Genomic DNA, 23,678 nt, shown 5'->3' with positions numbered 1-23,678 from the left:
GGCCTGCACTAGAAATAGTGTGGCCAGCTGGAGCAGGGAGGGAATCATCCCCCTGTACTCAGCACCGGGGAGGCCACACCTCGAGTACTGTGTTCAGTTTTGGGCCCCTCACTACAAGAAAGACATTGAGGCCATGGAGCATGTCCAGAGAAGGGAAACAAAACTGGTGAGTTGACTGGAGCACAAGTCATACAAGGAGCAGCTGAGGGAGCTGGCACTGTTTAGTCTGGAGAAGAGCAGGCTCAGGGGAGACCTCATTGCACTCTACAACTTCCTGAAGAGAGGTTGTGATGAGGAGGGGTTTGGCCCCTTCTCCCAGGCAACAAACATGACCCGAGGAAATGGCCACAAGTTGTACAACAGGAGAAAGAACTTCTTGTCTCAGAGAGTGGTCAGCCTGGTCACTGGAATGCCTGTCCAGAGGCTTCTCCAAAACCAGTTCTACATACTTGTTACTTTCACTCTGAATGAAGACACTAAAGAACTCATTCTCAGGAACAATTCTGTAAGCCTGGATGCCATTGCTGACAATGTTCAGGTTATAAGCAGCTTCCACAGGGAAACGTGTAACTGGGTCTCCCCTCTCAGTGTTCTTAAAGGTTACCCATTCATCCAGGAAGACCGGAGAGTGGTCACTGATGGACAACTTCCTGAAGGGAGGTTGGGATGAGGAGGGGTTTGGTCTCTTCTCCCAGGCAACAGACAGGACCGGAGGAAATGACTGCAAGTTGTACCAGAGGAGGTTTGAGTTAGACATAAGGAAGAACTTTTTTCTCTCAGAGAGTGGTCAGGCACTGGAATAGCTGTCCAAGGAGGTGGTGGACTCGTCGTCCCTGGGCAGTGTTCAAGAGGCATCTGGATGAGGAGCTACAAGATATGGTTCAGAGCTTTTGGCAGCAAAGGTGATAGGAGGTCAGTTGAACTAGATGATGTTGCAGGTCCATTCCAGTCTTGTGATTCTATGATTCTAAGATTCTATGGCTGCCCATGTAGGTCTTTCATCAATAGACAACCCCAAATCTTTCTCCACGGACATGTTAAAGATGTTAAACAACACCACTCCCAGCTGTGATCCCTGTGGACAGACACACATCAACTGTCTCCACCTGCACAGTGCGGTATTGACTACAACTCTCTGAGCGTGACCATCCTGCCAATTCCTTGAGCATCGACTGGTCTGTCCATCACATCAATTTCTCTCCAATTTGCTGACCAGATGTCATGCGGTACCTTAGCAAACCTTTCACAAGTCCACATAGATGACATCAGTTGCTTTTCATTTCTCCACTGATGCTGTAAGTTCATCATGAAAGGCCACCAGGTTTGTCAGGCATGACTTGCCATTGCTGAAGCCATGTTGGTTTCCAACAATCACCTCCTCTGTTCTCCAGGTGCCTCCAAAGGGTCTTCAGGATGATCTGCTCCACGATATTGCCAGACACAGAGGCGAGACTGAGTGGCCTTCAAATCCCTGCATCTTCTTTTTTTCCCTTCTTCAAAATGGGGGTTATATGTCCAATTTTCCAACCAATGAGAACATCACCAGACTCCCATCACACGTCAAATATGTTGGATAAAGGCTTGGCAACCTCATCTGCCTCAGAACCCGTGAATGGATCTCACTGGGTCCCACGCACTTGTGCATCTGCAGCTTCTTTAGATGATCACCAATTTGATCTTCACTGACAGCACACAGATCTTCCTCCTCCCAGTTCTTACCTTTGCTTTCTGCACCTTGGGCCATGCAGCTAGAGCCCTGGCTGGGGAAGAATTTCACAATCATATCAAAGAGAAACATCACTGAATTCACCGTCACCATTTATTCACGTCATTACTCTTGGGCAGCATATCCATTTGTGAAGAACTATTATCAAGAATGAAATATAGGAGGAGTGACATTTCATCAAAAATCTTTCATGAAGTCATTGAGATCTCAGTAAGAACTGCAACCGCTGCAACCAAACCAGCCTGATGCATTGGTTTCAGTGAAAAAAAGCATCAAACATCCCATTAATTTTATGGACTTGTTCACTTTTAATGAAGTTTACAGACAAATATGACAAACTTAAATGTTTTCTTACTTACATAATGATATTGTGATACCAATGAGGGATGCTCTGAAAGCATTGCCTCCCATTTTATTGTGAAGCCCAAAGATAGACAAGGCAGATTTTGAAGGTATGGCAGCCGAGGTTGAACCTTCCCACCAATATCCCATTGCATTTTGTTACCGTTTGGCAGATGACAGCAGAGGGGCAGTCTGACATAATGCCATCTGACATAGAAGAATGTGAGAAACTCCAATTATCAATGAATTACTCCATGCAGAAAATATTCCATCATGGATTTGAGCAACATTTGCTGAATGTTTATGCAGTCCAGTCAGTGGATGTGAGCACCGTGAACCAGTGAGTGCTGCGTTTTAGCAGTAGCAACAGAGGGTCACCTCGACTACTGAAGATTACTATGAGCACAATATACAGACACCTGTGCACCACTGGTCAATACGCATGGCTGTGATGGTGACTATGATAAAAAATAGCATTTTGTAGATGTGAATCTGCTCCAAACCACAGTTATTGAACTCCTTGTTGAAGTTTCTATGGGAATAAATAGGAGGCATTACTTTCAGAGCAGTGCATCGATATGCAGACCAATACTATTCCTATTAGCACACTGCAGCCCAGGCAAAACAGAGGTCTGCATGCCTATGTGTTATGGTGTGTCCTAACACCACGAGTGCAGCTGTGTTGCTGGCTGCTGCACTCAGCAATGACCCAATTGAACAGCTGAGCTGCAGGAGAATGCATCAGAGTGGCTGCAGAAGGGCACATCTGGATGGAGAGACGTCATGACCAGGAGGCAAAACACACAGCATTCACAGGGAGAAGCACAACTCAGCAGAGCAAGAATGCAATGCCTGCTGCCCTTGAAATGCACGGCTCCACACATAGCACACCACAGCAGCTCTCAAAACATGCTGCACATTTCTCTGTGACACTTTCCTGAAGAGAACACGCACGGAAGCCTTCCTTCTCACTCAGCATTCTGGGAATGGGCGATGCAAATGGCCAATGGAGCTTCCCTCTGGAGCTCAATACCTTTGCACACAGCCCTTCCTTTCTCCAGCCACAAGGACACCGGCTGTACAGACTCAGTGCTAATGAAGGGAACACTCAGAAAACTTCCCCACACACTGAGCCCTGCAGCTCTGCACTTCTGCATCCTCCACACGCATAAGCATGGCCCAAATGATCACCCAGCACATGGGACACCAAATGAGCTGGGCACCGTGCAAAGAACCCCACTACAGAGGCAGTGCAGAAACTGACAGAACACATTGTAATCCTGTCTTTCCATGACACGTATAAAACATGCATTGTGTTGTTGCTGCTTAACGGAGTAGAGGGAACACGTAGCATTCAGGCAAACACAAACAACCAATCACTCTTAGAGCTCCCTTAGACACTGAGATGCTGCCCAGTAGACTGCCAGTGGATCCTCAGCCATGCCAGTTCTGCCCCAGGTCTATCTGCTCTTGCTCCATCTCAAGTTAGAATTACTGAAGCATTTATGCAAAAGCACTCCAACACAAAAAGAATCTTTCACTGCAAAGGATAGCAGCACACACCGATGGCATTTAGCATGAACCAAAAGAAGAGACAGAAGGAACTTCCATAATGAAACAAAATGAAACAAAACTTTCTTACCATTGTCAAGATTTCCATTAACGTCAGACAATGCAGCCCACGTTCAAAAAGCGAAGATGCAACTCCCTGTGCATCGAGTGAACTTGGCTGGAAGTTCAAATATAGCAGGACAAAGGTATTTCCCGGCTGGAGCATTGGCAGGTCCCACTCTCCTCATTCACTGGCGTGCCTGGAAAGGCTTGGATGGAAGCCCTCATCAGCTAAAGGAAGCCAACCGTTGCAACTGATGAACTCTGCTCGCTTAACAGATGGCACAAAATCCAGCCCTCACATCCTGCAAGCTCTGTCCTCATCCAGATGACAGATGGGCTGTCAGCATAAACACACGTGTGTGGACGTCTTGAAAGACAGGCAATTTCTGTTGTGGCAAGAGCTACAAGGCTGAGGGACTGAAATCTAGGTGAGACTCAGAAAGAACACTCTCCCTTTTCCCTATCCACAGCTTCCAATTACAGTTACGTTCCTTGTGAAATGGGATGTAAACTACAAATGCAGATCTAACCATGGGGACATGGAGTTAACTATCAAATAACATAAGCCGCTATAAACAAGGCATGAATCAGCTGCTAATGCAGACCCTAATGTGCTAACTAAAAGCCATTAAACTGTCCCACCGACTGCATCCCGGGGCTCTCGACATCAGCATCCCCCACGCTGACAGGGACAGCTGGGAAACGCTCCGCATCGTCGCCAGACACCCCCGTGCTGCAGCGCTGCGCTGGCAGGCTGGGGAGGACGGGCTTGAGGAACTTGAACTCGCTCTCGCCCGAGCCCGTGGTGAGGCTGAGCTCGTAGCAATAGGCGTGGGGCAGGGTCCCGGCAGCGGCCCCATCGGCCACGTAGCTCTGCACGCCGCTGGGGCCGTCAAGCACGTGCCCGCTGCTCGGCTCCTTGCTCTTGCACGCCCTGCAAGCCGCAAAGGCCGCCGCCGACACCAAGAAGAGGAGCGACACCAAGACCAAGGCGACGATTAAAGAGGCGGTGAGGGAGCCGTCCTCGTCGTGTGCGCCGGGGCTCTGCTGCGGCAGCTGAGCGTCCCGGGAGCCGCGCAGGAGGAGCACGCTGAGCGCTGCGGTGGCCGACAGCGGCGGCCGCCCGTTGTCCCGCACCAGCACGACGAGCTTCTGCTTCGCCGCGTCCCTCTCCGTCGGCGCCCTCCTCAGGCGCACCTCCCCGCTTTGGGCGCCCACGGCAAACAGCCCCGGCTCCGTGGCCCTCAGCAGCGCGTACGAAAGCCACGAGTTCTGACCCGAGTCGGCGTCCACGGCCACCACTTTGCTCACCAGCTCCCCCGCTTCGGCCCACGCGGGCACCGGCTCGCTCCACGGAGGGCTGCCGTCCTGCGCGCTGGGGTGCAGCACCAGCGGCGCGTTGTCGTTCTCGTCCACCACCAGCAGGCGGACGCGGACGGTGCTGCTGAGGGGAGGGGACCCCGCGTCGGCAGCGCTCACCACCACCTCCAGCTGCCTCAGCTGCTCGTAGTCCAGCGGCCGCAGCACGAACACGCCTCCGTTCTCGGAGTTCACGGACACGCACGAGCAGGGCTCTCGCTCTGGCGGATGGGCCGGCACCAGGGAATAGCTCACCTTGCCGTTGGCTCCCGCGTCCGCGTCCGTTGCCTTCACGGCGCCGACGCGCAGCGCGGGGACGTTGTTCTCGTGCACGAACATGGTGTACGACGTCTGGTTGAAGACGGGGGCGTTGTCGTTGACGTCCGAGATGTCCACGCTGAACGTGTGGCTGCTGCTCAGAGGAGGAGACCCTGCATCTGCTGCCCTGACAACCACCGTCTGCTGGGCTCTCTCCTCCCGGTCCAACGTGCCCACGGTCACCAGCTCGTAGTAGTTCTTGAAGGCTGGCCGGAGCGAGAAGGAGAGCTGCTCTTCCAGGGCACAGCTGATCTGCCCATTCACACCGGAATCCTGATCCCTGACAGCAAACAGTGCGACCACTGTCCCAGGTGCTGCATTCTCAGGGATAGGGTTGCTGAAGGAACTGACCACGATCTCTGGTGCGTTGTCGTTCACATCCACCACCTCTACCACGACCTTGCACATGGCTGAGAGACCTCCTCCGTCCACTGCCCTCAAACTGAATTCATACGTCTGTGTTGTCTCAAAATCTAGAACTTGCATGAGGCGAATTTCACCACTCTTGGGATCAACGGTAAAATCCGAATACTTGTGTCCACCTGATTGTGTGAATTCATATGTAATGTCACCATTTATGCCATCATCGGCATCATTAGCCACCACTCGGAGAATCACAAAACCCACGGGAGCATTTTCCAAAACATGCCCAATGAACACTTTCTGCGTGAAGATGGGAGCATTGTCATTTACGTCCAGAACTACGATGTGGATTTGGGTGGAACCAGTCCTGGGTGGAGAGCCCCCATCCGTGGCAACGAGAGTGAAATCCAATTCTGGCTGCTCCTCTCTGTCCAGAGGCTTTTGCAAAACAAGGTCGACATGCATCTCACTCTCACTTTGAGGCTGATATAAGACAGTGAAGAACTCGTTCTCTGGAACGATGTTGTAAGCCTGGATGTCATTGCTGCCAATGTCCAGGTCTCGAGCAGCCTCCACAGGGAAACGGGAGCCCGGGTCGCTAGTTTCCAGAATCTTAAAGGTCACCCGTTCGTCCGGGAAGACCGGCGAGTGGTCGTTGATGTCCTCCACCGACACCTCAATGGGGAAGAACTGCAGCGGGTCGGCGAGCAGCAGCTCGAAGGCGAGCGTGCAGGTGCGGGAGCGGCCGCACATCTCCTCCCGGTCGAGCCGCTCGGCGACAACGAGGCGGCCGCTGCCGCGCTCCAAGCGAAAGTGCTGCCGGCCGGCCGGCGAGGCGATGCGCGCCCGGCGAGCCGAGAGCTGCGCCGGGGCCAGCCCCGCGTCCTGCGCCACGTCGGCCACCGGCGAGCCGCTCTCGCCCTCCTCGGCCACGGAGTAGCGGATGGGCTCGCAGCGAACGCCCAGCAAAGGCACGCCCAGCAAAGCCCACACACACACCACTTGCCTCGCAGCCGCCATGGCGGGGCGGCGGACAGCCTCCGGCCGGACGGCCTCCCTCCCCGCTCGCCTCCCTCGCCGCCTCTCGCCGAGTGCGGACGGAGCCCGGCGGCAGCGCGGCCGCCACGGCCCGCCGGCGGCTCACGCGGACCTCACGGCAGCACGGACAACGGCTCGCCGCCGCTCTCCGCCGCCGCTCTCCGCCGCCGCTCTCCGCCGCCGCTCTCCGCCGCCGCTCTCCGCCGCCTCCTCCCGGCTGCGCTGCGCTGCGCTGGGCTCGGCCTCTCCCCGCCCGCAGCCGCTCGGCGACGCCTTGGCCACGAGCACCACCCTGCGGCCCGCGCCGGGACTGCTCCGGGGACGGGACGCGCTCCTGCCCGCGGCCTCTCGCCGCCGCACGCAGCGGAGAAGGAAGCAGAAAACACGCAGCACAACGCAGCGTCTGTCTCCAAATATTTAGTGGCGTTGCACTTTTAATTCAACATTTCCACACGCGGCGCGGCAATTAGTTTCTCTGTTTGGAGAACTGTATATTTTAAGGGGAACACATAAGACAATGCTCAATCACAATCCAAGCGGAAAAATGAAAATAAAATAAGTGAAAATTCATGCAGTCTAAGACAAAATCTGCACACCGTATTGTTCCTGCTGCTCTTCACTCCCATTGAGAAACCTCAGTAATATACCTGAATGTCGTTGCTGCCAATGTCCAGGCCCTGAGCACACACAACAGGGAAGCGTGAGCAGGTTCAGTAAATTCTGGGATCTTAAAGGTCACTCGTTCCAGTAAAACAGCAGTCCCAGATTAAAAGGGATTGCACAAAACTGATGGCCGCTTTTACACTCTTGTCACTGTTCCATTTCACACATTGTGCTCTGATAAAATTCCTGGGTTTGTCTTGCAATCCATCCGAACACAATGAATACTTCTTCCTTATCTGAGGATAAAGAGAAGGCTGAGGTCCTCAACACCTTCTTTGCATCTCCCCTTAGGCAGATCATTTATTCTCAGGGAACATCAAGCCCGCATGTGGAAGTCTGGGATGCTACTCGGAATACACACCAGTGATTCACACAGAGATAGGGAGAGAGCTCCTTCTCCATCTGGACTGTCATAACGCCACGGGGCCAGATGGGCTCCATCCTGGGGTGCTGAGGGAACTGGTAGAGGTGATTGCCAAGCTGCTCTCCACCATCTAGCAGCACTCCTGGTTATCTGGAGATTGGAGGCTTGCCGATGTGACTCCCATCTACAAGAAGGGTTGTAAGGAAGATCCGGGAAACTACAGGCCTCACAGCCTGACCTTGGTACCAGGTAAAGTCATGGAGCAAATCATCTTGGGTGAGATCACATGGCACTTGCGTGGCATCCAGGGGATCTGGCCTAGCCAGCACATGAAAGGCAGGTTGTGCTTTACCAGCCTCATCTCCTTCTAGGACTGCATGACAAAACTCAAAGATGAGAGAAAAGATGTTGATGTAGTCTACCTAGACTTCAGGAAAGACTTTGACACGGTCTCTCACAGTATTCTTCTGGGGAAACTGGCTGCCCGTGGCCTGGAAACAGGTATATCCTTCTTTGGGTAAGGAACTGGTTAGAGGGCTGTGCCCACCGAGTACTAGTTAATGGAGCAAAGACCAGCTGGTGACTCACTACAAGCAGCGTCCCTCAGGGGTCGGTAATGGGGCCCATCTTGTTTAATGTCTTTATCGATGAACTAGACGAGGGGATTAAGCCCTCAGTACGTTTGCAGATGACATCAAGTTGGGAGGTGGAGATGATCTTCCTGGGAGTTGGGAGGCCCTTCAGAGGGATCTAGATAAGCTGGATCGCTGGGCTGAGGTGAATGAGATGAGGTTCAGCAAGGCCAAGTGACGAGTCCTTCTCTTTGGCCACAATAACCCCATGCAGCACTGCAGGCTTGGGGATGGGTGGCTGGATGATTGTGAAGAGTTGGAGGTGTAGGTTGATGCTCGACTGAATATGAGAGGACAGTGTGCCCAGGTGGCCAAGAGGGACTGCAGCATCCTGGCCTGCACTAAAAATAGAGTGGCCAGCTGGAGCAGAGATGGAATCATCCCCCTGTACTCAGCACTGGGGAGGCCGCACCTCGAGTACTGTGTTCAGTTTTGGGTCCCTCACTGCAAGAAAGACCTTGAGGCCATGGAATGTGTCCAGAGACGGGCAACGAAACTGGTGACGGGTCTGGAGCTCAAGTCTTATGAGGAGCAGCTGAGGGAGCTGGCACTGTTTAGTCTGGAGAAGAGGAGGCTCAGGGGAGACCTCATTACACTCTACAACTTCCTGAAGAGAGGTTGTGATGAGGAGGGGTTTGGCCCCTTCTCCCAGGCAACAGACGGGACCCAAGGAAATGGCTGCAAGTTGTACCAGAGGAGGTTTGGGATAGACATAAGGAAGAACTTTTTTGTCTCAGAGAGTGGTCAGGCACTGGAATGGCTGTCCCAGAGAGGTGGTGGAGTTGCAGTCCCTGGAAAGTGTTCATGAGGCATATGGATGAGGAGCTACGAGATATGGTTTAGTGCTTTTGGTAGCAATGATGGTGGGAGGACAGCTGGACTGGATGATCTGGCAGGTTGCATCCAATCTTGTGATTCTTTGATTCTATGGCTGCCCATGTAGGTCTTTCACCAACTCACACCACCTAATCTTTCTCCACAGCCTTGCTCTCAACACACTCTCTGCCCAACCTTATCTGTTCGAGGGATTGGCTGGAACCAGACATAGGACATCACAATTGTCTTGCTTGACTTTCATGAGGTTGGCATGGGACCACCTCCTCAGCCCCACCAGGTTCCTCTGGATGGCATCCCTTCCCTCTAGCAGTATGTCAATTGCATCACTCAGCTCTGTGTCATCTGCAGTACTGCTGAGCGTGCACTCAATTCCACTGGCCATGGCACGTCCAAAGATGTCAAATAACACCACTCCCAGCTGTGATCCCTCAGGACAGACACACATCAGCGGTCTCCACCTGCACATCGCGGTATTGACTACAACTCTCTGAGCGTGACCATCCTGCCAATTCCTTGAGCACCAACTGGTCTGTCCATCACATCAATTTCTCTCCTATTTGCTGATCAGATGTCATGCGGAACCTTAGCAAACCTTTCACAAGTCCACATAGATGACATCAGTTGCTTTCCATTTCTCCACTGATGCTGTAAGTTCATCATGAAAGGCAACCAGGTTTGTCAGGCATGACTTGCCCCTGTTGAAGCCATGTTGGTTTCCACCAATCACCTCCTCTGTTCTCCATGTGCCTCCAAAGGGTCTTCAAAATGATCTGCTCCACGATCTTGCCAGGCACAGAGGTGAGACTGAGTGGAGTGGCCTTCAAATCACTGTGTCTTCTTTTTTTTCCCTTGTTCAACATGAGGGTTATATTTCCAGTTTTCCAAACAATTAGAACTTCACCAGAATGCCATCACCCTTCAAATATTTTGGATAATGGCTTGGCAACCTCATCCGCCTCCGAACCCGTGAATGGATCTCATTTGGTCCCATACACTTGAGCACCTGCAGCTTCTTTAGATGATCACCAATTTGATCTTCACTGACAGCACACACATCTTCCTTCTCCCAGTTCTTACCTTTGCTTTCTGCACCTTGGGCCATGCAGCTAGAGCCCTGGCTGGGGAAGACTTTCACAATCATATCACAGAGAAACATCACTCAATACACCGTCACCATTCATTCACGTCATTACTTTGGGGCAGCATATCCATTTGTGAAGAACTATTATCAAGAATGAAATATAGGAGGAGTGACACTTCATCAAAAATCTTTCATGAACTCATTGAGATCTCAGTAAGAATTACATCCGCTGCAACCAAACCAGCCTGATGCATTGGTTTCAGTGAAAAAAAACAACAATTTTTCCAATACTTTTATGGGTTTATTCACTTTTTATGGAGTTTACAGACAAATATGACAAACTGGAATGTTTTGTGACTTACATAATGATATTGTGATATCAATGAGGCATGCCCTGAAAGCAATGCCTCCCATTTTATTGTGGAGCCCAAAGATAGACAAGGCGGATGTTGAAGTTATGGCAGCCAAGGTTGAAGCTTCCCACCAATATCCCATTACCTTCCGATATGTTTGGCAGATGGCAGCAGAGGGGCAGTCTGACAAAATGCCATCTGACAGAGAAGAATGTGAGAAACTATAATTGTCAATGAAATACTCCATGTATATAATATTCCATCATGGACATTGAGCAACACTTGCTGAATGTTTATGGAGACCAGTCAGTAGATGTGAGCACCGTGAGCCAGTGAGTGCCGCATTTTAGCAGTAGCCACAGAGGGTCACCTCCACTGCTGCAGATTATTATGAGCACAATATACCGACTCCTGTACACCGCTGCTCAATATGCACAGCTGTGATGGTGACAATGATAAAAAATAGCATTTTGTAGCTGTGAATCTGCTCCAAACAACAGTGTTATTGTACTCATTGCTGAAGTTTCTAATCAGCACGCAGATCTTCCTTCTCCCAGTTCTTACCTTTGCTTTCTGCATCTTGGGCCATGCAGCTAGAGCCCTGGCTGGGAAGACTTTCACAATCATATCAAAGAGAAACATCACTGAATTCACCGTCACCATTTATTCACGTCATTACTCTTGGGCAGCATATCCATTTGTGAAGAACTATTATCAAGAATGAAATATAGGAGGAGTGACATTTCATCAAAAATCTTTCATGAAGTCATTGAGATCTCAGTAACAATTGCAACCGCTGCAACCAAACCAGCCTGATGCATTGGTTTCAGTGAAAAAAAGCATCAAACATCCAACTAGTTTTATGGCTTTCTTCACTTCTTATGGATTTTACAGACAAATATGACAAACATAACGTTTTCTTACTTACATAATGATATTGTGATACCAATGAGGGATGCTCTGAAAGCAACGCCTCCCATTTCACTGTGGAGCCCAAAGATAGCCAAGGTGGATGTTGAAGGTATGGCAGCCGAGGTTGAACCTTCCCACCAATATCCCATTGCCTTTTGATACGTATGGCAGATGGCAGCAGAGGGGCAGTCTGACAAAATGCCATCAGACATAGAAGAAGGTGAGAAACAACAACTGTCAGTGAAATACGCCATGCAGAAAATATTCCAACCACGGACATTGTGCAGCACTTGCTGAATGTTTATGGAGACCAGACAGTGGATGTGAGCACTGTGAGGTGGCGAGGGAGCTGGTGGAAGTGATTGCTGAGCTGCTCTCCGCCATCTACCAGCACTCCTGGTTGGCTGCAGAGATCCCAGAGGATTGGAGGCTTGCCGATGTGACTCCCATCTACAAGAAGGGCTGTAAGGAGGATCCGGGAAACTTCAGGCCTGTCAGCGTGACCTCAGTACCAGGTAAAGTCATGGAGCAAATCATCTTGGGTGAGATCACATGGCACGTGCGTGGTGTCCAGGGGATCTGGCCTAGCCAGCACAGGAAAGGCAGGTTGTGCTTTACCAACCTCATCTCCTTCTAGGACTGCATGACAAAACTTAAAGATGAGAGAAAAGATGTTAATGTAGTCTACCTAGACTTCAGCTAGGCCTTTGAGATGGTCTCTCACAGTATTCTTCTGGGGAAACTGGCTGCCCATGGCCTGGAAACAGGTATATCCTTCTTTGGGTAAGGGACTGGTTAGAGGGCTGTGCCCACCGAGTACTAGTTAATGGAGCAAAGACCAGCTGGTGACTCATTACACGCAGCGTCCCGCAGGGGGCACTGGAATGGCTGCCCAGAGAGGTGGTGGTGTCGCCATCCCTGGCAGTGTTCAAGAGGCATCTGGATGAGGAGTTACGAGATATGGTTTAGTGCTTTTGGTAGCAATGGCAATAGGAGGTCACTTGGAGTGGATGATGTTGCAGGTCCGTTCCAATCTTGTGATTCTATGATTCTAAGATTCTGTGGCCGCCCATCTAGGTCTTTCACCAACAGACAATCCAAAGTCTTTCTCCACAGGCTCCCTCTCAAGACAGTTCCTACCCAACCTGTATCTGTTCTCGATGCAGTCGTAGGACTGGCCGCTTGACTTGGTAGGACTTCATGAGATTGGCATGGGACACCTCTTCAGCCCCACCACGCATGCCACCGCACGCACCCGGGACACACGCGCGCACACCCCACAGCCGCCTGCTCACACACGCCGCCACCACGGGCGGCTCCCGCAATGAGCGCCCACGCTCCTGCCCAGACGCCGCTTCGGACAACATGCCGAAGCTGCAGCGCCCGGCACCTCCCCGCCTCCTCGCCTGCCCCGATGGCCGACAGCCTGACCCACCCTAATCCGTGCACCCGCTAAAATCAGCCCCAAACTCAACCACAGCCACTTTAGGAAGCACAGAGGCAAGGACAGGGGGATGAGAAAATCTTGTAAATACTTCTTCTGTTGCAAGCATCAAACAGTAAAAAGGCCCCCAAGTGTTTGGAAAACTGTGCTTCTTCTGCAGATCTCTCCCCTAAAAATAATCCACCTCCACAAAGTTTGTCAGAACAACACCATCCAGTTTATTACAGGAATGTCATCAAGTCCCTTCTCGTAACTGTTCAACAGACAACACCATCCTGCTTCACAACATTAGACTTTATAATTCAACATAACAAATTGTCAGCGTATTGTGAATACTTTATGCCAAAGCATCTTCTTTCTAACATTCCCTTATTCTCTGTGGGGTGGCAGTACACATTAAAGAATAGATATGTCAGTAGGAAAGCACAGTGCAAACATGAAAATGGAAGAAAAGAAAAAGTAACTGTATGCAATTTCATACATCTGCTAAACACAGCGCTCTGAACAGCAATGAAAACTGTGCTGTGCTTTCAAGCATGAGAAAGGAATTTGGAAATAGGTTTCAGGACTGCAAAAAAAAAGAAATAAATAAATCAGGAATTTATGTATAGAATATTATTTCCTGTTCATATAAATGTATTAGCAGTTAATTCCCAAATTGAATGTACAGAGTTGCAACCAAATATTCAACACAAAGTCTGACTTCGTCTCTACCAGATTTCATAAATCCTGGAATGGTTTGGGTTGGAAGGGTTGGAAGATCCTCTAGTTCCAACTCTCCTGCTATAGGCAGGGACACCTGCCACCAGACCAGGTTGCTCACAGCCCCATCCAGCCTGGCCTTGGATGCTTTCAGGGTGCGGGCATCCACAGCATCTCTGGTAACTGCTTCCAGTGCCTCACCACCCTCACACGAAAGAATTTCTTCCTGATCTTAGCCTAAATCCACCTTCTTCCATTTTAAAGCCATTTCCCCTCATCCTGTCACTACATGCCCCAATAAAAGTCTCATCCCAGCTCTATGTGGCCCCTTCAGGTACTGGAAGGCCACAATACGGTCCTCTCAGAGCATTTCTCTTTTCCAGGCTAAAGGGCCCCAGCTCTCTCAGCATGCCCTCATAGCAGAGGTGCTCCAGCCCTCTCATCATCTTCACGGCCCTCCTCCGGACCTGCTCCAGCAGCTCCATGGCCTTCTTGTGTAGCAGGCACCAGAACTGGACACAGTACTCCAAGTGGGGTCTAAAGAGAGCCAACAAGAGGGGCAGAATCACCACTCTCAACATGCTGGCCATGCTTCTCTTGATGCAAACTAGGAAAGCTTTGGCCTTCTGGCCTGCAGAGCACACTCTCTCTCACATAGTTCCTTTCATCAACCAACACTCCCAAATCCTTCTCCTCAGGGCTGCTCTCAAGCCATTCTCTGCCCACCCTGTATTTGAGCTAGGGATTGCCCTGACCCAGGTGCACAACTTCTCACTTGTCTTGCTTGAACTTCATGAGGTTGGCATGGGCCCACCTCTCAAGCCTGACCGGGTCCGTCTGGGTGGCATCTCTTCCCTCTAGCATGTCAACCACACCACTCAGCTTGGTGTCATCTGCAAACTTGCTGAGGGTGTGCTCAATCTCCTCGTCCATGTCACCTACAAAGATGTTAAACACAAACAGTCCCAGCACTGATCCTTGAGGGCCGATGCCCATCACCGGTCTCCAATTGGACAATGAGCCAATGATTGCAACACTGTGAGTGCAACCACAAAGCCACTTCCTTATCCAGCAATCAAAATCCATCCATCAAATCCATTTTTTCTTCAATTTGGTGATCAGGATGTCACACATGACCACATTAAATCATCTCACGAGTACAAGCAGATGTCATCAGTTGCTCTTCCTTTTACTGCAAACGCAATAACTTCATCATAAAAGGCCACCACGTTTGTCAGGCATGACTTGCCCTTGCTGAAGCCATGTTGGTTTCCAACAATCACCTCCTCTGTTCTCCAGGTGCCTCCAAAGGGTCTTCAGGATGATCTGCTCCATGATCTTGCCAGGCACAGAGGTGAGACTGAGTGGCCTTCAAATCCCTGCATCTTCTTTTTTTCCCTTCTTCAACATGAGGGTTATATTTCCCATTTTCCAACCAATGAGAACTTCACCAGACTGCCATCACCCTTCAAATATGGGTGGATAGAGGCCTGGCAACTTGGTCTGCCTCAGAACCCGTGAATGGATTTCAATGGGTCCCATGCACTTGCACATCTGCAGCTTCTTTAGATGATCACCAATTTGATCTTCACTGACAGCACGCAGATCTTACTTCTCCCAGTTCTTACCTTTGCTTTCTGCAGCTTGGGCCATGCAGCTAGAGCCCTGGCTGGGGAAGACTTTCACAATCATATCAAAGAGAAACATCACTGAATTCACCGTCACCATTTATTCACGTCATTACTCTTGGGCAGCATATCCATTTGTGAAGAACTATTATCAAGAATGAAATATAGGAGGAGTGACATTTCATCAAAAATCTTTCATGAAGTCATTGAGATCTCAGTAAGAACTGCAACCGCTGCAACCAAACCAGCCTGATGCATTGGATTCAGTGAAAAAAAAAAAAAAACAACAAATATCCCACTAGTTTTATGGCTTTGTTCACTTTTTATGGAGTTTACAGACAAATATGACAAGCGTAATTGTTTTCTTAGTTACGTAATAATATTGTGATATCAATGAGGCATGCTCTGAAAGCAATGCCTGCCATTTTATTGTGGAGCCCAAAGATAGCCAAGGCGAATGTTGAAGGTATGGCAGCCGAGGTTGAACCTTCCCACCAATATCCCATTGCCTTTTGATATGTTTGGCAGATGGCAGCAGAGAGGCAGTCTGACAAAATGCCATCCGACATAGAAGAATGTGAGAAACTACAATTGTCAATGAAATACTCCATGCAGAAAATATTCCATCACGGACACTGAGCAACACTTGCTGAATGTTTATGGAGACCAGTCAGTGGATGTGAGCACCGTGTGGTGGTGAGTGCTGCGTTTTAGCAGTAGCAAGAGAGGGTCACCTCCACTGCTGCAGATTACTATGAGCACAATATACAGGCTCTTGTGCACCACTGGTCAATACACATGGCTGTGATGGTGACTATGATAAAAAATAGCATTTTGTAGCTGTGAATCTGCTCCAAACAACAGTGTTATTGTACTCATTCCTGAAGTTTCTATGGGAATAAATAGGAGGCATTACTTTCAGAGAAGTGTATCGATATGCAGACCAACACAATTCCTATTACCACAATGCAGCTCAGGCAAGACAGGGGGCTGCACAACATGCATGACGATGAGTCCCAACAATGACCCAATTGAACAGCTGAGCTGCAGAGTGGCTGCATAAGAGCACGGCTGGATGGAGAGACATCATGACCAGGAGGCAAAACACACAGCGTTCACAGGTAGAAGCACAACTCAGCAGAGCAAGAATGCAATGCCTGCACCTCTTGAAACACACGGCTCCACACACAGCAAACCACAGCAGCACTCTCAAAACATGCTGCACATTTCTCTCTGACACTTTCCTGCACAGAACATGCAGGCAAACCTTCCTTCTCACTCAGCGTTCTGGGAATGGGGGATGCCAATTGCAAATGCAGCTTCCCGCTGGAGCTCAGTGCCATTGCACACAGCCCTTCCTTCTCCAGCCACAAAGACACCGGCTGTGTGGATTCACAGGTGCTACTGAATGGAACACTTAGAAAACTGCCCCACACACTGAACCCCACAGCTCTGCACTTCTGCATCCTCCACACGCATAAGCATGGCCCAAATGATCACCCAGCACATGGGACACCAAATGAACTGGGCACCGTGCAAAGAACCCCACTACAGAGGCAGTGCAGAAACTGACAGAACACATCATAATCCTGTCTTTCCATGTCACCTATAAAACATGCATCGTGTTGTTGCTGCTTAAGGGAGTAGAGGGAACACGTAGCATTCAGGCAAATACAAACAACCAGCCCCTCTTGGAGCTCTCTTAAACACTGAGATGCTGCCCAGTAGACTGCCAGTGGATCCTCAGCCATGCCAGTTCTGCCCCAGGTCTATCTGCTCTTGCTCCAACTTAAGTTAGAATTACTGAAGCATTTATGCAAAAGCACTCCAACACAAAAAGAATCTTTCACTGCAAAGGATAGCAGCAAACACCAATGGCATTCAACATGAACAAAAATGAAGTGACAGAGGAAACTTGCAAAATGGGGAACTGAAACAAAACTTTCTTACCCTCTTCATGACAGCCATTAACGTCAGACAATGCAGCCCACGTTCAAAAAGCGAAGATGCAACTCCCTGTGCATCGAGTGAACTTGGCTGGAAGTTCAAATATAGCAGGACAAAGGTATTTCCCGGCTGGAGCATTGGTAGGTCCCACTCTCCTCATTCACTAGCATGCCTGGAAAGGCTTTGATGAAAGCCCACATCAGCTAAATGAAGCCAACCGTTGCAACTGATGAACTCTGCTCGCTTAACAGATGGCACAAAATCCAGCCCTCACATCCTGCAAGCTCTGTCCTCATCCAGGTGACAGATGGGCTGTCAGCATAAACACACGTGTGTGGACATCTTGAAAGACAGGCAATTTCTGTTGTGGCAAGAGCTACAAGGCTGAGGGACTGAAATCTAGGTGAGACTCAGAAAGCACACTCTCCCTTTTCCCTATCCACAGCTTCCAATTACGGTTACGTTCCTTGTGAAATGGGATGTAATCTACAAATGCAGATCTAACCATGGGGACATGGAGTTAACTATCAAATAACATAAGCCGCTATAAACAAGCCATGAATCAGCTGCTAATGCAGACCCTAATGTGCTAACTAAAAGCCATTAAACTGTCCCACCGACTGCATCCCGGCGCTCTCGACATCAGCATCCCCCACGCTCACAGGGACAGCAGGGAAACGCTCCGCATCGTCGCCAGACACCCCCGTGCTGCAGCGCTGCGCTGGCAGGCTGGGGAGGACGGGCTTGAGGAACTTGAACTCGCTCTCGCCCGAGCCCGTGGTGAGGCTGAGCTCGTAGCAATAGGCGTGGGGCAGGGTCCCGGCAGCGGCCCCATCGGCCACGTAGCTCTGCACGCCGCTGGGGCCGACAAGCACGTGCCCGCTGCTCGGCTCCTTGCTCTTGCACGCCTTGCAAGCCGCAAAGGCCGCCGCCGACACCAAGAAGAGGAGCGACACCAAGACCAAGGCGACGATTAAAGAGGCGGTGAGGGAGCCGTCCTCGTCGTGTGCGCCGGGGCTCTGCTGCGGCAGCTGAGCGTCCCGGGAGCCGCGCAGGAGGAGCACGCTGAGCGCTGCGGTGGCCGACAGCGGCGGCCGCCCGTTGTCCCGCACCAGCACGACGAGCTTCTGCTTCGCCGCGTCCCTCTCCGTCGGCGCCCTCCTCAGGCGCACCTCCCCGCTTTGGGCGCCCACGGCAAACAGCCCCGGCTCCGTGGCCCTCAGCAGCGCGTACGAAAGCCACGAGTTCTGACCCGAGTCGGCGTCCACGGCCACCACTTTGCTCACCAGCTCCCCCGCTTCGGCCCACGCGGGCACCGGCTCGCTCCACGGAGGGCTGCCGTCCTGCGCGCTGGGGTGCAGCACCAGCGGCGCGTTGTCGTTCTCGTCCACCACCAGCAGGCGGACGCGGACGGTGCTGCTGAGGGGAGGGGACCCCGCGTCGGCAGCGCTCACCACCACCTCCAGCTGCCTCAGCTGCTCGTAGTCCAGCGGCCGCAGCACGAACACGCCTCCGTTCTCGGAGTTCACGGACACGCACGAGCAGGGCTCTCGCTCTGGCGGATGGGCCGGCACCAGGGAATAGCTCACCTTGCCGTTGGCTCCCGCGTCCGCGTCCGTTGCCTTCACGGCGCCGACGCGCAGCGCGGGGACGTTGTTCTCGTGCACGTACATGGTGTACGACGTCTGGTTGAAGACGGGGGCGTTGTCGTTGACGTCCGAGATGTCCACGCTGAACGTGTGGCTGCTGCTCAGAGGAGGAGACCCTGCATCTGCTGCCCTGACAACCACCGTCTGCTGGGCTCTCTCCTCCCGGTCCAACGTGCCCACGGTCACCAGCTCGTAGTAGTTCTTGAAGGCTGGCCGGAGCGAGAAGGAGAGCTGCTCTTCCAGGGCACAGCTGACCTGCCCATTCACACCGGAATCCTGATCCCTGACAGCAAACAGTGCGACCACTGTCCCAGGTGCTGCATTCTCAGGGATAGGGTTGCTGAAGGAACTGACCACGATCTCGGGTGCATTGTCGTTCACATCCACCACCTCCACTATCACATTGCACATGGCTGAGAGGCCCCCACCGTCAATTGCCTGGACGGTGAACTCATGTATTTGTGTGGTCTCAAAATCTAAAGGCTCTGCAATTTCAATTTCACCTGTTCTGGAATTAATTGCGAACAGTAAATGGCTACTTCCAGCTGATTGGCTGAACTGATAGGAAATGTCACCATTAACACCCTCATCTGCATCTTCGGCAACCACTCGGAGAACCACAGAGCCTACAGGGGCATTTTCCAAAACGCGACCAATATACTCCTTCTCTGTGAAGACTGGAGCATTGTCATTTACATCCAGAACAACAATATGGATTTGAGTGGAACCTGTCCGCGGTGGAGTGCCTCCATCTATGGCAACGAGATTGAAATCCAGTTCTGGCTGCTTCTCCCTGTCCAGAGGCTTTTCCAAAATCAGTTCTATAAACTTGGCACTCTCGCTCTGCAGGAAGACACTGAAGTACTCGTTCTCAGGAACGATGCTGTAAGCCTGGATGTCATTGCTGCCAATGTCCAGGTCCTGAGCTGCTGCCACAGGGAATCGGGAGCCCGGGTCTCCCCTCTCAGGGATCTTAAAGATCACCCGTTCGTCCGGGAAGACCGGCGAGTGGTCGTTGATGTCCTCCACCGACACCTCAATAGGAAAGAACTGCAGCGGGTCGGCGAGCAGCAGCTCGAAGGCGAGCGTGCAGGTGCGGGAGCGGCCGCACATCTCCTCCCGATCGAGCCGCTCGGCGACAACGAGGCGGCCGCTGCCGCGCTCCAAGCGAAAGTGCTGCCGGCCGGCCGGCGAGGCGATGCGCGCCCGGCGAGCCGAGAGCTGCGCCGGGGCCAGCCCCGCGTCCTGCGCCACGTCGGCCACCGGCGAGCCGCTCTCGCCCTCCTCGGCCACGGAGTAGCGGATGGGCTCGCAGCGAACGCCCAGCAAAGGCACGCCCAGCAAAGCCCACACACACACCACTTGCCTCGCAGCCGCCATGGCGGGGCGGCGGACAGCCTCCGGCCGGACGGCCTCCCTCCCCGCTCGCCTCCCTCGCCGCCTCTCGCCGAGTGCGGACGGAGCCCGGCGGCAGCGCGGCCGCCACGGCCCGCCGGCGGCTCACGCGGACCTCACGGCAGCACGGACAACGGCTCGCCGCCGCTCTCCGCCGCCGCTCTCCGCCGCCGCTCTCCGCCGCCGCTCTCCGCCGCCGCTCTCCGCCGCCTCCTCCCGGCTGCGCTGCGCTGCGCTGGGCTCGGCCTCTCCCCGCCCGCAGCCGCTCGGCGACGCCTTGGCCACGAGCACCACCCTGCGGCCCGCGCCGGGACTGCTCCGGGGACGGGACGCGCTCCTGCCCGCGGCCTCTCGCCGCCGCACGCAGCGGAGAAGGAAGCAGAAAATACGCAGCACAACGCAGCGTCAGAATCTCCAAATATTCAGTGGTGTTGCATTTTTAATTAAACATTTCCACACGCGGCGCGGCAATTAGTTTCTCTGTTTGGAGAACTGTATATTTTAAGGGGAACACATAAGACAATGCTCAATCACAATCCAAGCGGAAAAATGAAAATAAAATAAGTGAAAATTCATGCAGTCTAAGACAATATCTGCACACCGTATTGTTCCTGCTGCTCTTCTCTCCCATTGAGAAACCTCAGTAATATACCTGAATGTCGTTGCTGCCAATGTCCAGGCCCTGAGCACACACAACAGGGAAGCTTGAGCAGGTTCAGTCAATTCTGGGATCTTAAAGGTCACTCGTTCCAGTAAAACAGCAGTCCCAGATTAAAAGGGATTGCACAAAACTGATGGCCGCTTTTACACTCTTGTCACTGTTCCATTTCACACATTGTGCTCTGATAAAATTCCTGGATTTGTCTTGCAATCCATCCGAACACAATGAATCTGAGCCTTCCTTATCTGAGGATAAAGAGAAGGCTGAGGTCCTCAACACCTTTCTTTGCATCTCCCCTTAGGCAGATCATTTATTCTCAGGGAACATCAAGCCCGCATGTGGAAGTCTTGCATGCTACTCGGAATACACACCAGTGATTCAGACAGAGATAGGGAGAGAGCTACACCCCATCTGGACTGTCATAAGGCCACGGGGCTAGATGGGCACCATCCTGGGGTGCTGAGGGAGCTGGAGGAGGTGATTGTTGAGCCTCTTGCCACTATCTACCAGCGCTGCTGCTTGTCTGCAGAGGTCCCAGAGGATTGGAGACTTGCCGATGTGACTCCCACCTACAAGAAGGGTGTAAGGATGATCCGGCGAACTACAGGCCTCTCAGCCTGACCTTGGTACCAGGTAAAGTCATGGAGCAAATCATCCTGGGTGAGATCACACGGCATGTCTGTGACATACGGAAGATCAGGACCAGCCTTTATGGGTTCATGAAAGGCCATTCATGCTTTACCAACCTCATATGCCAGTCTGGTCAAGACTGGGTGACCGGTCAACAGGGAAACGCTGTTGATGTAGTCTACCTAGACTTCAGCAAAGCCTTTGACACAGTCTCTCACAGTATTCTTCTGGGGAAACTGGCTGCCCGTGGCCTGGACAGGTACACACTTCTTTGGGTAAGGAGCTGCCTAGAGGGCCATGCCCATCAAGTACTGGTTAATGGAGTTAAGTCCACATGCCGACCTGTTTCATGGGTTGTCCCCCAGGGGTCAGTACTCCGCTCCATCTTTATTGATGTTCTAGATGAAAAGATTGAGAGAACCCTCAGTAAGTCTGCAGATGACATCAAGCTGGGAGGTGGTGCTGATCCTCAGGGCACTTTACGCCCTGATCTGGAAGTCTTGCATGCTACTCAGAATACACGCTGGTGATTCAGGCAGAGACAGGGAGAGAGCTCCTTCTCCATTTGGACTGTCACAAGTCTATGCGGCCAGATGTGCTCCATCCTAGGGTGCTGAGGGAACTGGTGCAGTTGATTGCCGAGCTGCTCTCCACCATCTAGCAGCACTCCTGGTTATCTGGAGATTGGAGGCTTGCCGATGTGACTCCCATCTACAAGAAGGGCGGTAAGGAAGATCCGGGAAACTACAGGCCTCACAGCCTGACCTTGGTACCAGATAAAGTCATGGAGCAAATCATCTTGGGTGAGATCACATGGCACTTGCGTGGCATCCAGGGGATATGGCCTAGCCAGCACATGAAAGGCAGGTTGTGCTTTACCAGCCTCATCTCCTTCTAGGACTGCATGACAAAACTCAAAGATGAGAGAAAAGATGTTGATGTAGTCTACCTAGACTTCAGGAAAGACTTTGACACGGTCTCTCACAGTATTCTTCTGGGGAAACTGGCTGCCCGTGGCCTGGAAACAGGTATATCCTTCTTTGGGTAAGGAACTGGTTAGAGGGCTGTGCCCACCGAGTACTAGTTAATGGAGCAAAGACCAGCTGGTGACTCACTACAAGCAGCGTCCCTCAGGGGTCGGTAATGGGGCCCATCTTGTTTAATGTCTTTATCGATGAACTAGATGAGGGGATTAAGCCCTCAGTACGTTTGCAGATGACATCAAGTTGGGAGGTGGAGATGATCTGCCTGGGAGTTGGGAGGCCCTTCAGAGGGATCTAGATAAGCTGGATCGCTGGGCTGAGGTGAATGAGATGAGGTTCAGCAAGGCCAAGTGACGAGTCCTTCTCTTTGGCCACAATAACCCCATGCAGCACTGCAGGCTTGGGGATGGGTGGCTGGATGATTGTGAAGAGTTGGAGGTGTTGGTTGATGCTCGACTGAATATGAGATGACAGTGTGCCCAGGTGGCCAAGAGGGCCTGCAGCATCCTGGCCTGCACTAAAAATAGAGTGGCCAGCTGGAGCAGAGATGGAATCATCCCCCTGTACTCAGCACTGGGGAGGCCACACCTCGAGTACTGTGTTCAGTTTTGGGTCCCTCACTGCAAGAAAGACCTTGAGGCCATGGAATGTGTCCAGAGACGGGCAACGAAACTGGTGACGGGTCTGGAGCGCAAGTCTTATGAGGAGCAGCTGAGGGAGCTGGTACTGTTTAGACAGGAGAAGAGGAGGCTCAGGGGAGACCTCATTACACTCTACAACTTCCTGAAGAGAGGTTGTGATGAGGAGGGGTTTGGCCCCTTCTCCCAGGCAACAGACAGGACCCAAGGAAATGGCTGCAAGTTGTACCAGAGGAGGTTTGGGATAGACATAAGGAAGAACTTTTTTGTCTCAGAGAGTGGTCAGGCACTGGAATGGCTTTCCCAGAGAGGTGGTGGAGTTGCAGTCCCTCGAAAGTGTTCATGAGGCATATGAATGAGGAGCTACGAGATATGGTTTAGTGCTTTTGGTAGCAATGA

The 23,678-nt window shown here is 51.8% G+C and overlaps 2 protein-coding genes across 2 annotated transcripts; both read right to left on the bottom strand.

Moving 5' to 3' along the window:
• Positions 1–2,089: 2,089 nt before the first annotated feature.
• On the bottom strand, positions 2,090–7,194 carry LOC149915855 (protocadherin beta-15-like). The gene has a single exon (XM_090150933.1). The coding sequence runs from the start codon at positions 6,740–6,742 to the stop codon at positions 4,301–4,303; it is 2,442 nt and encodes an 813-aa protein (XP_090007059.1). The 5' UTR covers positions 6,743–7,194; the 3' UTR covers positions 2,090–4,300.
• A 3,142-nt stretch (positions 7,195–10,336) lies between these two features.
• Positions 10,337–20,755, bottom strand: LOC149915854 (protocadherin beta-4-like). The gene is made up of 2 exons (XM_090150969.1): positions 17,327–20,755; positions 10,337–10,374 (listed from the first exon to the last, which is right to left on the bottom strand). The coding sequence occupies exon 1, from the start codon at positions 20,350–20,352 to the stop codon at positions 17,917–17,919; it is 2,436 nt and encodes an 811-aa protein (XP_090007095.1). The 5' UTR covers positions 20,353–20,755; the 3' UTR covers positions 10,337–10,374; positions 17,327–17,916.
• Positions 20,756–23,678: the final 2,923 nt, after the last annotated feature.

Source organism: Phasianus colchicus, chromosome 15 (assembly GCF_987193195.1).
Source record: "Phasianus colchicus chromosome 15, bPhaCol1.hap1.1, whole genome shotgun sequence".
NCBI lineage: Eukaryota > Metazoa > Chordata > Aves > Galliformes > Phasianidae > Phasianus > Phasianus colchicus.
This window is presented reverse-complemented; position numbering and strand designations above follow the sequence as displayed.